The sequence below is a fragment of the Aspergillus wentii genome (genome assembly GCF_001890725.1).
Source record: "Aspergillus wentii DTO 134E9 unplaced genomic scaffold ASPWEscaffold_2, whole genome shotgun sequence".
Taxonomy (NCBI): Eukaryota; Fungi; Ascomycota; class Eurotiomycetes; order Eurotiales; family Aspergillaceae; genus Aspergillus; species Aspergillus wentii.
Window position 1 is genome coordinate 1,831,604 of NW_024467833.1, and position 14,883 is coordinate 1,846,486.

General features: G+C 48.7%; 7 protein-coding genes across 7 annotated transcripts; 3 read left to right on the forward strand and 4 right to left on the reverse strand.

Annotated features, from left to right (window-relative positions):
- Nucleotides 1-49: 49 nt before the first annotated feature.
- On the reverse strand, nucleotides 50-3,374 carry ASPWEDRAFT_180238 (uncharacterized protein; the record flags this gene model as incomplete). The annotated part of the gene is made up of 3 exons (XM_040831834.1): nucleotides 2,473-3,374; nucleotides 2,133-2,423; nucleotides 50-1,743 (listed from the first exon to the last, which is right to left on the reverse strand). Exons 1-3 carry the CDS (start codon nucleotides 2,957-2,959, stop codon nucleotides 50-52), a joined length of 2,472 nt encoding a protein of 823 aa, XP_040692415.1. The 5' UTR covers nucleotides 2,960-3,374.
- Nucleotides 3,294-4,167, forward strand: ASPWEDRAFT_341527 (uncharacterized protein). The gene is made up of 2 exons (XM_040833934.1): nucleotides 3,294-3,955; nucleotides 4,006-4,167. Exon 1 carries the CDS (start codon nucleotides 3,628-3,630, stop codon nucleotides 3,952-3,954), a length of 327 nt encoding a protein of 108 aa, XP_040692416.1. The 5' UTR covers nucleotides 3,294-3,627; the 3' UTR covers nucleotide 3,955; nucleotides 4,006-4,167.
- ASPWEDRAFT_341528 (ATP-binding protein) lies at nucleotides 4,168-6,698 on the forward strand. The gene is made up of 4 exons (XM_040833935.1): nucleotides 4,168-5,221; nucleotides 5,269-5,509; nucleotides 5,556-6,066; nucleotides 6,118-6,698. The coding sequence occupies exons 1-4, from the start codon at nucleotides 4,331-4,333 to the stop codon at nucleotides 6,470-6,472; spliced, it is 1,998 nt and encodes a 665-aa protein (XP_040692417.1). The 5' UTR covers nucleotides 4,168-4,330; the 3' UTR covers nucleotides 6,473-6,698.
- Nucleotides 6,699-6,948: 250 nt separating this feature from the next.
- ASPWEDRAFT_65708 (cytochrome P450) lies at nucleotides 6,949-8,670 on the reverse strand (the record flags this gene model as incomplete). The annotated part of the gene is made up of 4 exons (XM_040838814.1): nucleotides 8,184-8,670; nucleotides 7,482-8,139; nucleotides 7,165-7,431; nucleotides 6,949-7,112 (listed from the first exon to the last, which is right to left on the reverse strand). The coding sequence occupies exons 1-4, from the start codon at nucleotides 8,634-8,636 to the stop codon at nucleotides 6,949-6,951; spliced, it is 1,542 nt and encodes a 513-aa protein (XP_040692418.1). The 5' UTR covers nucleotides 8,637-8,670.
- Nucleotides 8,671-9,401: 731 nt separating this feature from the next.
- ASPWEDRAFT_48900 (uncharacterized protein) lies at nucleotides 9,402-10,832 on the forward strand (the record flags this gene model as incomplete). Its single annotated transcript, XM_040837180.1, has 3 exons — nucleotides 9,402-9,532; nucleotides 9,584-10,699; nucleotides 10,817-10,832. The coding sequence occupies 3 exons, from the start codon at nucleotides 9,402-9,404 to the stop codon at nucleotides 10,830-10,832; spliced, it is 1,263 nt and encodes a 420-aa protein (XP_040692419.1).
- A 1,483-nt stretch (nucleotides 10,833-12,315) lies between these two features.
- On the reverse strand, nucleotides 12,316-12,860 carry ASPWEDRAFT_36428 (uncharacterized protein; the record flags this gene model as incomplete). The annotated part of the gene is made up of 2 exons (XM_040834454.1): nucleotides 12,456-12,860; nucleotides 12,316-12,407 (listed from the first exon to the last, which is right to left on the reverse strand). A coding segment is annotated over exon 1 (377 nt), but the record flags the coding sequence as incomplete, so codon positions are not given.
- Nucleotides 12,861-13,892: 1,032 nt separating this feature from the next.
- Nucleotides 13,893-14,863, reverse strand: ASPWEDRAFT_149237 (uncharacterized protein; the record flags this gene model as incomplete). The annotated part of the gene is made up of 2 exons (XM_040829565.1): nucleotides 13,893-14,241; nucleotides 14,301-14,863. The coding sequence occupies 2 exons, from the start codon at nucleotides 14,861-14,863 to the stop codon at nucleotides 13,965-13,967; spliced, it is 840 nt and encodes a 279-aa protein (XP_040692421.1). The 3' UTR covers nucleotides 13,893-13,964.
- Between the last annotated feature and the right edge of the window lie 20 nt (nucleotides 14,864-14,883).

Consider the following 14,883-nt stretch of genomic DNA (forward strand, 5'->3'; position numbering starts at 1 on the left):
TCTCTAATGTCTATGGAGGTTTATATCGTATGCTATGGCTTTAAAAAACTCATGCTCCCCTCGGCTTTCCACCACGCCCTCCACGCCCACGCCCACGACCTCCACGACCTCCTCCACGTCTTTTCTCAACTCCACCTCGGTCTCCGCCAGCCCCAGGGCTCAGCGCATCACGAATCTTGCCCTGAGGATTATTGCGCGGTCTCGAGGAACTGCCCCGAAAAGAGTCACCTCCACTCGCATAGTTGAATCCAGGAACGCCCTTCAAGCCCATCTTGCCAATGGTTTTTTTCTCCATCGGTGGAGGTTCAGGGCACGCCATGCCATTCATAGCCATGTCGTTTGCGAGCTGAACAAGACCGGCCTTATCGAGACGCAGCTGTCTCAGAAGACCGGACCCAGCGAAGAAACCGATGAAAGACGAGTAGGCGCGTTGCTTTTTCTCTTCATCGATGGCGTACATAGCCTGGGTGACGGCATCGGCGCATGAGGCGGCGCCCTCGTTGATTGCGTCGGTCTGCGGATGGGGTTTGATGGGTAGGTGGCGGTTGTTTCTCATAAAGAAAGATTCGGTTTCGGTGAGAAGGATGATAGCGCGGCCGTCATTGCCAGCTCGGGCTGTACGACCGACACGATGGACGTACTGCTCGCCGTTGGATGGCAAACCGACCTGGATAACCAAGTCGACATTAGGGAAATCCATGCCACGACCAATGACATCTGAGGCGAACAGGATTCCAGCAGCTGCCTCCTTGAATTGGGCCGTAGTTTTGGTGCGAGCGCTCTGATTGAGTCTGGAGTGAATCTCAAACACCCTCAAAGGAGTCAAGCCTTGAGAAAAGAGTCCTGCGAAGAGAGCAACCATGTTTGCGGTAACGCCGAAGACGATGATTTTCGAGCTGCTCTTGATTTCCAGTTTGAGAAGGGAGGCGAGTGTGGTGAATGTGTCTGCCACCCCCGGCATGAGTACGTGGTACTGGGGTACTCTCTCGTGCGTTGGTGCCTCGTTCTCTTCAATGGTCGAAAGGCTACTGTAGCCTGGCTTCAAGACAACCTTGACCACATCCTTGACCTTGGGAGGAACAGTGGCGGAAAAGCACATTCCTTGCCAGCCGGTGCTCTTTGGTGGAATAAGTCGGAGAATTTGCTTCACATCAGCGATGAATCCGGTCTCGAGCATAGTGTCGGCTTCATCCAAAACCAGAGTTTGGATATTAGACAGCTTCTCAGCCGCAGAGGGGTCGGAGAGATAGTCCTTGAGTCGTCCCGGGGTCGCCACCAAAACAGATGGCGCTCCCTTGATGAAGCGCGAAAAAGCAGATGCCCGAGCCGTTCCACCAACTGCGATGTGGCACTCAAGAGGCTTCGCCAGTTGTGATGTTAGTTGATCGCATGACTTTGCGATCTGCTGGGCGAGTTCTCTTGTGGGAGTGATGATCAAGACGCCGACCTGACCTCTTGGCGGCGAATAGCCTTGGAGCAGACAGTGCAACGCAGGTAGCAGAAAAGCGAGAGTTTTGCCCGTGCCAGTTTTGGCCTGGACGAGGCAGTCACTGCGCCAGTTGGGCAGTTCGGTCAAAACACGCTGTTGGACAGGCGTCATGGAGTCGAACCCCATTACTTCAAGGGCTCGGAGGAGGTTGGAGTCCAGCTTCCCAGCCATGGAGGAATACGGCTGAGCGCCATCGGTGCTTCCAGGACCTGACATGAGGTCGAGGCTATAGTTCAGAAAACTTGCAATTGACTCTATGAACAGTAGACAGCTAAGCAAAAATACACTAAGTGAGTAATTTTTTCTTATTTCTTCTGTTATGAATCTGGAGGGTGGTGTTTGTTGGTTGTCAAGTGAATTGCTCTTTCTATATTTGATGTAGAGATTTGCTGCCAAGCACTGGCGCTAACCGGATACAGACTAGCGGGGATGAGTTTATTGGCTACATTGGATCCACCCAATTTGGGGGTTGAGTCCCGCTAGTCCTGATTTGGTCGTCCCCATCGCCCCCCACAAAGAGAGGCGGAAATATATTGAAATATTCGCAATTTTATCATTCATGATGGAGGCGGCCCAGAAGACAGGCAGATAAGAATACACAACATTGTCGCATCAGTCATCTCCGTCGTGGCTATGGCCTTACCAGTGGCCTGATCGTAGAAAGTCTGGCGGGTCAACACGGCAGGTGTGTCGCTGTCGGTGAACAGAAGAAGAGCCGGACGCTCGGGGGCGATGACCACGTCGTCGGCGGTGGCAAATCCGAGTTTCTCTGGATTCTTCTGAGTCTGGTTGATTTCAATAGGGAGTTGGGTGATGGATTCATCCTCTTTTTTGATTGCTGTGGCCAGGTCTGTCTGGGTGGGATCGAAGACCAGAACTGTCGATTTAGATTCATTCAAAACAGCGACTGCTTGTTCGGGCTCAGGTTCATGTCCTTGTAATAATTAGTATAAAATACCAGAAAACCTGGAAAGAAAACCCACCCATAGGCACAATAACACCCCCCATAGCAAGAATGGCCAAACTGGCCACGAAAAACGGATACTGGATCTCTGCCAGCACGCCGACATTGGCGTCAACACCCTCTTTAAAGACACCACTTGCATCCAGCACATCTGCAGGAACTGCACTCTGGATCTTCAACCGGAGGGCCTGGACATCCTGCAGGAATTGGGCGTAGGTGAGTTGCAGCCCCTGGGCACTGTCGTTGATGATGATTTGATCTTGGTATTGGTGTGTGGCGTTGATGAGGCGGGTGAAGAAGGGATCAGAGGGGAATGTCACTACTTGAGAGTAGTTGTCCTTGTTTATATCTTTCTGTTCGTGATTGTGTTCATCTTCATGCTCATGTTCGTGGTGATGCTCCTTATGGTCATGGGGACAGGCACAGCCGTCATCAGACTCGAGATCTAAATCCGAGTCGCAGTCGTAGCCATCGACTGAAACACCTGGAACACACGCTTGACACATTTTGTCTGTTTCGTTTTTCTGATATAGATCTATATGGAGTGGCTGGTTGGATCTCGAATCTGGAGTTGTCAAGTTCTTCTTTTTTTTCTTGGCGGTGGCATGATATCTCGCTGTTCTGATTGGCCAGTAGGGTATGAAGCCCACTTAAGATAGAATTATGTAAACAAGAGTGCAACAATGCTTGATAATGAATGATAACGTTTTACTTTGACAGTTATCTGAGAAGATAGATGATCTTATTGTGTGTCTTGAATCAATTGCGTCCGGACCTCCACTGATCTGACGGCGGGAATCCAGGATGGCATTATACATACTTTGGATGGACTATACAGAGGTAAAATAAAGTACAGCATGGTGAATGATGTTTATGACTGAAATCTGGGAAGTGCAGGAAATGTGTGGATTAAACAAAAACCAGTGATGAGCATCAGAAAATGCTATGACATTAATACGAGGATTATAGGCATACTATATTTAACAACACCTGTAGCCTGACTAACCCAGAAGGCTGTGCTGATATACAGCAAGTCATAATTCAATTCGTATATGCAGCCAAGCAGAGCTGCGATGGCACATGCCACCACCACAGCCTTGCCAGTATCAGCAATATTAAATAAGCCATTCCCACTGAATCCATACCAACACTTCCCACCTACCATCTACCCAAAATGGTCAGAATCAGAGACAGCGATAGCTTTTTCAAAGCCTTCTTCAAAGTCCTCGGAGCCACTATTGGTGTTGTGTTCAGGATTGCCCTTCCATGCGTTTTGGGATTGGTTTTATCCTTTTTCATCATAGGATGCGTTATATCATGCTTTCAATATTTGATCAAGCGCACCAAAAAAGAGATACCTGAGAATGCAGACCCGGAAAGAGGCACAGAAGATGGCAGCCCTCCAATGGATGAGCAGACGAGAGTCCAGATTGAGATGGATATCTTGAATGAGATGCTGAAAGCACGACGTGAGAGGACGGAGAAGCTAGTTGAGAATTGAGGTGTGTATATTGTACCTTTTTCTTGGTGGAGATATGCTGACTGATATAAGAAGAGTTTAAATGTTGCAATGTAGACAGCGTTAGTTTATGGTTGAGATGGATCATGGAGGCTGGAACTTGCACAGAAGCTGAATAGTCACTATACTTGACCTTGGATATCTATATTTCTGTATTTTAACAGTAAAATTATATCAGGACACACCGATGAGTCAACATATAGTATGGACAGGGTTTATTTCTTGGAAATTGCATCTCTTTTATGTGACAAGGCTGGCACCTAACTAGCACGTGTTATGAGGCTGAGTGTAAATAAACATAAATAAACCGACTTTCCAGTCGAGAGCCTTGTCTACAGCAAAGCAACCCAGTTTCAATATGTCTACCCCGCCAAACACCAACCCCAACGTTTCCACGGAAAAAGAACCAGATGGTTCAGAATGCACCATCCAAACCCTATACGAAGGGACACCCAAATGCTCCTGCTGCAAGAACTGGGTCGAGGAATATCCAAAAGACCTTCGAACGGCCGTCGAGGAAAAGGCTGAAACCAAGCAAAAGGCGCTCGTCGTGCGCATGCGCAAGAACCACGGCGAGGGCAAGGCCTTAGTGCTCGACTCAGTCGTTATCCAGAATGCATCGCTGAAGAAGACGCTGAGCGAGGTGTTTGAGGGGTATAGAGGTATCACGACGTCGCTGAACAAGGTCGTTTTCAGAGCGCCGTTTCGTCCATTTTTTTACCGCTGGAAACGCTTTACGAGAATTTTGGAGAGGCAGGAGAGAGGGGATCCTGATGCAGCTGCGTACTCGCGACTTCTGTATGATGTGCTGCATACAGAGTTGCGTGATGTTATGGCCGAGGTCAACGATCTGTTAGCTCATGGGGTCATCACGTACTCTTTGCTTTGGGCGCTGTTTGAACCTGCGGTGTGTGTGGTTGCGGCGGCTGCAGGTCAGGATCGCTTTTTTATCATCGACAGCGCTGAGTATAACGATAAAGGATTTCTGGGTATACAGGCCCGATTCGTGGATTGGGACGGCCAGCGCTTTGGATATGCGACAGGATGTCTGGCGATCGGCGCGTACAGTGGTACACGACGTATCACAGATCTGGGTGTATTCCCTGCATCATTCCATCCAGCACAGAAAGAAGCTGAAGAAAGGGCGATTCTTCGAGGGCAGAAATTTCGAGACCTGCATGGGTTTCACTACAAGGCGTACTCGGGGCTGATGCTGGAGCAGGTCCAGAGAAAGCAGGTCAAGCGTAATGTATGTACATTTGCGTTGTGAATGATTGATACTGACAAGACATCTAGGTAGACGGACGTGTCATCATAGATGCTGCATCGTACTTTCACGATATTCCAGATGAAGCCATCTGTCTGGCTGCCTTGGACTCGGCCATTACACCCCAAATCAACGTCTCCGATGACCAGCACGTAGGACCCCTTCCAATGGCTGGTAGGTGTCGGATCCCAGCTTTGCAGCGTGGTGATCGACTCGGGCAGAATAAGCTGGAGATAGGAGAGCTGACAGTGGAGGAGAGAATTGAACCTGGTGGGTGACTTTTATCGAGAAAGTGGACAATACTGATTGTTGATAGTGCTGCATACCCTCACCGACAAACAACTCCTTCTGTGCACCACCCACGTCCGGGGATACTCACTCAAGACAAAAAGCTGGGGCAAATTCAACGTAGACCAAATCAGCGACATAACCTGGAACGACGACGCATTTCCTAACCTCATGCTACCCACGGGATACAAGAACCTAATCCTATCCTTCCTAGAAGGCCAATCCGCCAACAAAGGCGACTTTGACGACATCATCCAAGGCAAAGGTCTAGGCATTATCATGCTGCTTGTCGGAAACCCAGGAACAGGCAAGACACTCACAGCCGAAGCTGTCGCTGACAAGATGCGAAAACCACTATATATACTCAGCGCCGGAGAGCTGGGCCATAATGCTAAACCCGTCGAGTCGCGGCTGAACACCGTGCTGGAGCTTACAGAAAAGTGGGATGCCATATTGCTGTTTGACGAGTGTGATGTATTTCTGCAGGAGCGGTCGATGAGCCAGTTGACGCATAATGAGATTGTCGCTGTTTTTCTTCGGTATTAGCCCCTACCCTTTACTCTTCTAATGAGATGTCAGCTAATTATCAGCCTCCTCGAATACTACCGCGGCATCTTGTTCATGACGACCAACCGCGCCGATTCCATCGACCGGGCCTTCCAAAGTCGCATCCACCTGACCCTGCACTATCCCGACCTCGAACCAACACCCAAAGACCAGATCTGGCGACGGTTCGTCAGCCAGTCCAAAGGGGCCAGCTCCGAGGTGACAGATGAGGAGTATCAACGTTTGGCACTGCTTCCTATGAACGGACGGCAGATTAAGAATGTTGTCAAGATATCTAACCTTCTTGCTATCCAGGAGAAGAGAGCGCTTAAGATGGAGCAGATTCGGACGGTTTTGCATGCTACGAGAGAGATTGATGCCGAACTACATGGGATATAGTCTTGTCTAGTCCTGATGATTGATATATATGATATATTGTTTGATTTGACAGCACATGGCTATTTAATCGGAACATAATTTGTATCCCGTTTGAGATGGAGCTGAGGCTGGCTTTTGCGCCGTGGCCTCCGCTAAATGCGAGAAAGGGGATGTTGTGGTTACTTGCGTATTTCACCTGCACGGTCAGCTATGGGAATACTATACGGGTTCATTTGACGGGTTCGCTCACGGTTCAGCAACATCTTCCTCCACCACCACTTGAACAACAACAACCCTTGCTTATGCTGGCCAATATTATGTCTATACTGATGAATACTGGCTCGGGATATTTTCTGCTAGGCTGTAGAGTAATATACTTTGTTGCTTTTTATAAAGATAAATAGAGTGATATTGCAAGTGTTCACTACTGCATGATTCAATCTGGCCTACTTATATAAACCTCAACAGCATATATGCCACCATATATGCAACATCGCTCAGCACAGCCGAACCTCAACGGCTTTCTCATGACACATAGTCAGAGTCTGATGCATCCGTGGGTGAGAGCCCATATCCGGACCGGGTCTCGCATTCTCGAGAACGTCGAAGCGCTCCAAGACCCGGAACAGCAAATGACTGGCTTGAGCGAGAGCAAAGAGTTCTTCATGTGCATTAGCAATCGACATCTTTCTTATTTCTGTTGAGAAACTCACGTCCAACACACGCGCGAGGCCCACCGTTGAAAGGGAGAAACTGCCACGCAGCAGGCTTGAGCTCGTCCCATCGTTCAGGTCGGAACTCGTCTGCGTCTGGGCCCCAGATGTCCTGGCGACGGTGGAGAGCCCAGACGGAGTAGGAGACTGTCTGGCCTTGATGGACGTAGACGGGTGCTTGTCCGTCGGGTCCGCCGCCGACGGGGATGGTGGTGTCTTTGAGCGCAACGCGTGCGTTGATGGGGACGGGGGGAAACAGGCGTAGTGCTGATACGTTAGATATTGTCTATAGTAAAGGAGGATGGGAATGATCATACCTTCATTTACAACCGCCCGCAGATATGGCAGATTCTGGATTTCCTTGATGGTGATCTTCGTGGAATCGTGGTCCTGTACAGCTTGCGTGACTTCTGCCTTCAGCTTCCCCCATGCTCTTTTATCTCGAGCCAGAAAGTAGAAGCATGAAGCGAGCAGGCTGCCAGTGTCATCACGACTGGCGAGCATAACATGCACCATCTGATCCCGGATTGCCTTGCGGTCCTTGCTATATGACGCAAGGGCCTTGAGATAGGAGTATCTCCCTTGTTCTTCTTTGGCATCTGGCTTGTGAGAATCCAGTGCCTTGTTAACAAAGTAGTCCAAAAACTTATGGACTATGGCACTCGACTTTTTGAGCCCGGGAGGGTTGATTAGCCAGTGAAACCCGAGTGAGAAGGTCCGCTGGAAGACGACGAACTGCGAGTGCTCAAACGCTTCCGCGAAGCCTTTCTTGCCGTTGATGGTCATTTCCGGAACGCCAGTTTGGTTTGACAGAGGCGAGACGAGAGAATCCACCGATTCGCCATAGAGGAGATCGGTGGCTCCGTCGAGGGTTAATCGGAACACCAACTCTTGGATATCAAACGGACGACCGTCCTTGGGCAGGGCATCGATAAAGTGGTTTGAGTGGACATCAAACCAATCCACGTCAGGAACCTTGCAGTGTCAGAAATGCTGGAATGCAGAGAGAACAAACGAACCTGGTCCTTGGTAAACCGAGGACGAAGCATCTTCCTTGAATGCTCCCAGAGGCGGCCATCATCCGTGAAAATACCCTCACCAAAGAGGGGGAACCACTGGTCGTGCCGAGACGGGGCCAGTCCAAATTCAGAGAATTGTGTGGTGAGAAGCGCTTGGATGTTCTCCGGTTCGATGGTGAAGATTAACTCCTTGCCTAAAGCGGCAATGTTGAAGGTTGCACCGTACTGCTGATGAAGGCGTTGGAAGTGATGGGGCATTCTCCCCCCGGAGTGGGCATTCTTGAGGCCCAGGAAGTTGCGGATACCCAGCAGACCACCGGGAGAACGCGCGCACTTTTCAGCGTTGAGTTGTTTTGCATGTTTGCTACGCTTATGCCTAAGGAAGGCCTGGCGAGCAATGAAAAAGATGGAGAAGAGAAGGGTGGAAAGAATTGAGATGGGCAGGACAATCATTGTATGAATTTGAGGGATTTAGATGGAATGAGAGAGTTAGATGGATCTTGAAGCTAGACGAACTCGATCAATACTCTGTTTATATATAGTATGGAAGGTGACACAATGTTTTATTATGATGCTTGTCATGCCTAAATTGGAAGGAGATGATGATTTGGGTTTACCTAAAGGAGAGGGCAGCATGGAATGGTGACACTGAAGTTGCTGTGACACAGGAATGATATACATACATCTAGGTTTGTGTCAGATGCAGGATCTTACAAATGACTGCTTGACAAACCTTATCTGGAGAGGGCTGTCTGTCCAATGCCAAACCTAGCGAGTCATGTATCTGGAGTTTATCTCCTTGCCTGTTCCTCTCTGACCTGAGCATTCCAGCTATACATCATGCTGGGCATGTGACCTGGCAGGGAAAGCTTAATTCCCACATTCTTCAATACCGCTTTTTATCATGTCATAGAAATCCAAACTTTATCGTGCATAATCCATCTTACTAAATCAATAGATCGAGTATCCTGAAAGTTGCCTTCAAATCGACAAACAATCACCTCATCAATGTGCCAATCAGCGAAATTGATCATGACGCCCTGTTTATCCAAGCGTAACTCATGACCTCTTGATGTTACACAAATCCAATGGAAAGGGATACCGTCTGTTTGTATCAGGAACAGAAGCCAGTTAAATAGGTACCAATGAAGCTGGCGATTTCCCATATAGAAGATCCAACTTGTTATACCACCATCTCAGGCGTATCTACCAGTCATCATGTGGGAATATTACCATGGAAAGGTCCTTTTCATCACAGGCAGCTCTGGCTTTCTGGGAACAGCTCTTGTGCATCGGATCATCACTCAGACATCGCCCGCCCATATCTACTTGCTCTGCCGAGGACTCTCGTATGTAACCGTTGAGACATTGTCTATATGAAGCATAGCTAACGGTAACAGTCGTCTCCACGAGCAATGGCAGCAATATCTCCCCCCAAAGATTGCCCAAGCTCTGGCAGATCCTACCTTGGTCACCCCTATCCAAGGCGACATCCTCAAGCCAAATATGGGGATTTCCGAGCATGAATTGGTGACTGTCCGTGAAAGAGTGAACATCATCATCCATGCGGCATCATCCATCAACCTGGTCCAACCTCTTCACCGAATATCGGATGTCGTCACCGGCGCGACTCAGCGAATAGCCGGTTTAGCCTTGACGTGCGATCGCCTCGACCGTTTTGTATACGTCTCGACGGCGTACTGCAATTCCCACCTGCATAAAGAGACCGACAAGACAGAAGTCCACATCGATGAGCGCTTCTACCCGCTCAAACCCTCCGTAAGAAGTCCCTGGGCGGAATGGGAAGATCTCCGGGAAACCGGATCTAGTGTCGAGTTCAAATCACAAGATTTTGCATGGCCGTATTCCTACGCAAAGCACCTGGCCGAACGACTGCTCAACGGCATGCTCTGCCATCAAGCGCAGAAACTGCTCATCGTCCGCCCGTCCATCATCGGTCCAGCGCAGCAATTTCCCTATCCCGGGTTTAGCATATCCAGCTCAACGCCAACGACCATAGCAGCAGCAAGTCTGATCTTCATGCCCTCCACTACCTTCAAGGTGGGGACCCGGTCCGCAAACCCAGACCGGGAGTGCACGCTGGATGAAGTGTCTGTGGATGTCGTCGTGGACCGGTTACTGGCTCATCTGGCAAAGGGCAGTGCTGGTATTGTACATGCCGTGAGTGGAGAGCATGGCAGAGTGCTCACGAAAAGCATATTTGACGCGATAGTGAGAGCCCGTCGCATCCCATGGCATATCGAACCAATATGGACATCTCAAGACTGGCATTCGCCCGACTTGCACCCCGTGGCCCGGCTATATAAGATATTAGGAACATCGTTCAACTTCAAAGAGACAAAAACGGAGCGGATCTGGGGGCGCCTTGAAGAGAGAGAAAGAAGGGGACTGCAGCTTTTCCAGGCTCGCGCTGTCGGTCAGTATGATTTTTCGCCCAGGCTTGAGCAGATTTCTGCGACTGCTTGGGAACTGCTGAGGCGGATCTTGCGGTCAAAGTATCGCTCTTGTCGTTCTGTAATTTGGCGTTCTATCCGTTCTATCGCCGTTCTCGTCTTGCTCTTGTTATGCGCATTCAGATATTTCTAGATATACAGTTCTACAAGTTCATACAGTAACAGAGAAATATAAATACCTTTTAAGTATTTATTTTTACTGGCATAACTGATATCCGAGCTACTCGAAATCAATATATCCTTTGCAAAGGACCTATTCTTATGTCCAGACATCTATGTAGTATCTACCATTTCCAGAACAATAATGACACCATAAATATCCAAGTCAAAAAGGCTAGACCTATTTGCAGACCTTCCTGTAGGCTAATTGGCATGATATTATGTAAACCTAGCTTGATGCCACTTATATTCACCCTTGCAAAAATGACATGGTGCGGTCCCCTTTAGGTTTAGGGCCTCGGTGAATGCCTGTTCTGGAATTTGGCTGCCTTATTACCTCCAGGCAGTGATCCTCGTCCTTTTCTCGCAGTTTTGCACTGATACCACCTTCATTTCTCTAACCACTACTAAGAATCCTACCGCCGAGCAAGTTTATCAGATCAATCGGAATCATAGAAAACCAGCGGGGAAAAACAAGATTCATCCTTAATTGTGGTTTCCATTGTGACTGGCCGATGAATTCGAAAAGCAATGTAATTTGCGTGCCTGTTTGAAAACAATAGCGCTGTTCAGGCTGCCAATATACCTGCCATGTAGACAGCTTATCTCGGATAAGAGAAGATAGGAGATTAACTATCTGGGATTGACCAAGTGAAAAACTGCGCCCCTTTGTTCATGCCCCAAGTCCCAGAATCATGCAATCTGCGGAGGGAAGAAGTGCGTCTTCAGCACCAACTCCACCATCGAGAGGCAAATGAAGAGGTCCGTATTTGTCTGAAAAAGCACTACACTTGATGAGGATGAGAGGTATGCTAACTTGTCCGTGATACTCGTGCAGTGTTGACAGGGACCGAGAACAATGTATCGTCACAAAGGCTACACCCCCAAGAGCGCTGTCACATAGTGCCATCCTCGATGGCCAAGATGACAAGCATGAAAAGAGCAGAATTCTGGAATGTCCTTGGAAATTTCGGGCCCAGAGAGAAGGTCCAACAATGGGCCGAACTTGTGTTTAACCGACTGTGATACTCAGTTGATATTCTCGGCCAAGTGATCACCTTGACAACTGTGGACCCCGAGGGGCTTCCACTCCCTCGATGGAATTCCTGGAGCTTCAGTGGAATCTAGAATTATGCGCCCTTTGAGCTGGTGCCGGGTTGTTTGACGATTACGACGAAGACGAAGACTACGAAGGGCAGCTAAACATGTAAACTTCTTCCGGCTCTTTTATTGGTAGAATATGACAGTCGCCCAGGAGGAAGACGAAAGACCGAAAACACAACACCAAACCGTCAAAACATATAAAAAGAAAAACATACAACAGCAGGGATTCGCTGGTGATCACCCACCCAACTACTAACCTGCCGGCGTGTGGCTTAAGTACGGCTGAGCGGACGGGAAGCCCTGTTCTCCACACCCTGTGGTCGTATGTACTGGAAACATCAGGATGACGAGTTATAAGTTATCTACTGTTTAAATCTTATTGACAATGTCGTGAAAGGCACCGAAGGAAGTTGGAATTATAGTAGTACATCAAAGTGCTAGAGTAAACAACATAAAGAAACCAGATATTCATAGTGCATGAACCAGCCTAGTTACAGTCAGCCAATGCATACTCGACAGTCCAAGAATAACCAACCTTAATCACTATCCCCAATGTAAACATAAGGCGCATTCGTCAGCTGCGCACAGTCAATGCGAATGCCCGTATCCTGCGATGTAATCTTGTCCGCCTTGCCGCACTTCTTGCACGCCGAGTCGGAGCATCCCTTGAGATACTTGGGAGGAAAGTTGCTTCCGGCGTTGATCATGTCAAGGGTAAGACCGTAGTTTTCGGACTTGTAGGTGACTTCTTTACACCAGACACCGCCGTCGGAGGGGGGGTAGGAGATTTCCATCTGGGGGTCGCTTTCGCCTTCGTCGGAGCATTTGCCGGCTTTCGCGAAGAAGAGGTTGCCGGTGTATTCGGCGGAAGCGATGGATGCCAGCATGGCGGAGGCGAGGGCGATGGAGAGCTTCATGGTGAGACGAGTGAGAGTAGTTGTTATTGTGGTTGATGATGGAACTATGATGATGAGAAGATATCTGTCTCCCTTTTATATCTTTCCAAGTACATGGAAACCGGTGAAAGACAATCATTTCCTAGAAAAATGCGACATATTCTGGCTCGCCACATGAGTTGTAATGCGAAACTTGGATTATGGGGCCAATTGGGCGTTTACAAGGCAATACTGGCGTAGATCCTCAGCAGCCATAGTCCATGATATGACCATAATTCATAAATTATGCATGGATGAATCCAGATCTGACTTGGCCCCAATTTCCGGCCCCATGCAGAATTGCTTCGAATGCTTATCACCGACCAAGCCTCGCACTACTGATTAGGATCCGCATTAGTTTTACCTGTTCAGATCTGCAGTTGACGTATGCGATGTTGGCGATTGGCAGGCTAGGCTGTTTCGTCTACAGAGGTGGTGTTGGATAGAGTGTTGTTTATTGGATATCCTCCCTGAGTTGGTCTGCTTTCATCATATGATGAATTTAAAGATAATATTTTGCATAATTGATATTCAGGTCCTGTTGGCTTATTTTTATTCATTATCTACTGCGGTGTGACGTGATGCGGAAAGACAGGAATCTTCATCTTTCACATCAAATTATTCATAACACCCATCAGTCAACCAAAATCTATTTTAGATCAAAGCCGACTCCCCCGTATTTAATTTCCACGTTGATTCCCCTCATTAATGAATACATCATCGCATCCTGCAGGATCACAATCGGCCCCAACTTCTGGCCCCAATGGCTTCCGAGGTTCCATTCATCCCCAACAAGAAATTGACGATTCCTTTGGTGACTGGCCAATCGAGTCCACAGACGCTGCATGATGATCTGCGCTATTAATGCTGTTTCATCTCGTGGCTGTTTTGCGGGATTTAAGGGTGACGTACTGCTGGTAAATAATATTGAGTAATTCACTTCAAGGCAGTTAAGTAATGAGACTGAGGTTTCTACAGATGGCCCGGTTGGAAAGGAAATGCCTAGTCAGCATCTACTTGAGCTTCGACGGTTGTATCGTGTTTGTATATGATGGAAGATGAAAGCCAATGATAACGTCATTCCAAATAACACAATTCTACCAACCAATCTAAATCAGATCAACAGGAATATACTTGCTCCAATCCCCCTTAACCTTCAAATAATCCAACGGCTCCATATGCTCAACCGACCCTCCATACGGCCGACTCACAGCATACCCCAAAAACCGCTGCACAGCTGTGGGATACTTCCCAGCCACTTCCCACGGAACAGCGAGGTACTGGTTTTCCTCTTGCCGACGGTATCCGGGTGTTGCGAAGGCGACGAGGAGGGTGCTGGGGATGGTGGTTGTGTTTGCGGCTTGGCCGTAGTAGACGGAGCCGAGGCTGTATACCTACCTGTTAGTGATATGTGATATTATAGTTAGGGGAGGGTAGATACTCACGTCAAGATAGCGTCGCCTTTTCTGAGCTCAATCAGAGTCTCTTCGTCTTCGTGGGGATAGCGAGTATCAGTCCAATGGTTAGACCCAATCGCCACTCTAACCGCCCCATTCTCTCGAGTGATATCAGTCGCAGCGTAGAGAATCCCAAAATCCGTCTCCCGCTTCGCAGGGTGCGGAACATGGTGACACTCATCCTGGCGACGAGGACCCCAACCCTCCGCACCAGGATTTGCCGTGATGACTGAAGTACACGAGACCTGCGGCTCGGAGGTAGAGACGGTTCGTTCACGCTCGTAGTAGATGATACAGGTGTTGGTCAGAATACGTTTCACGAGATCAATGTACAGCGGGTTCATGAGGAGGTGGGTGGCGAAGGTGCTGCTTTTGGCTGCGAGACCGAAGGTCTGGGGGGATGAAGATACAGATGGAGAGAGCTCTTCGAGAACGGCGTCGATTGCTTGACGGGTTGTTGCGCCTTCGATGACGACGACGCCGTCTGCTTTGAGGTATTGGAGGACATCGTGGGGGTCGGCGGAGGCAGAGAAGTGCTTAACTTGAGGCATGATGGTGTTGATGAATTGTA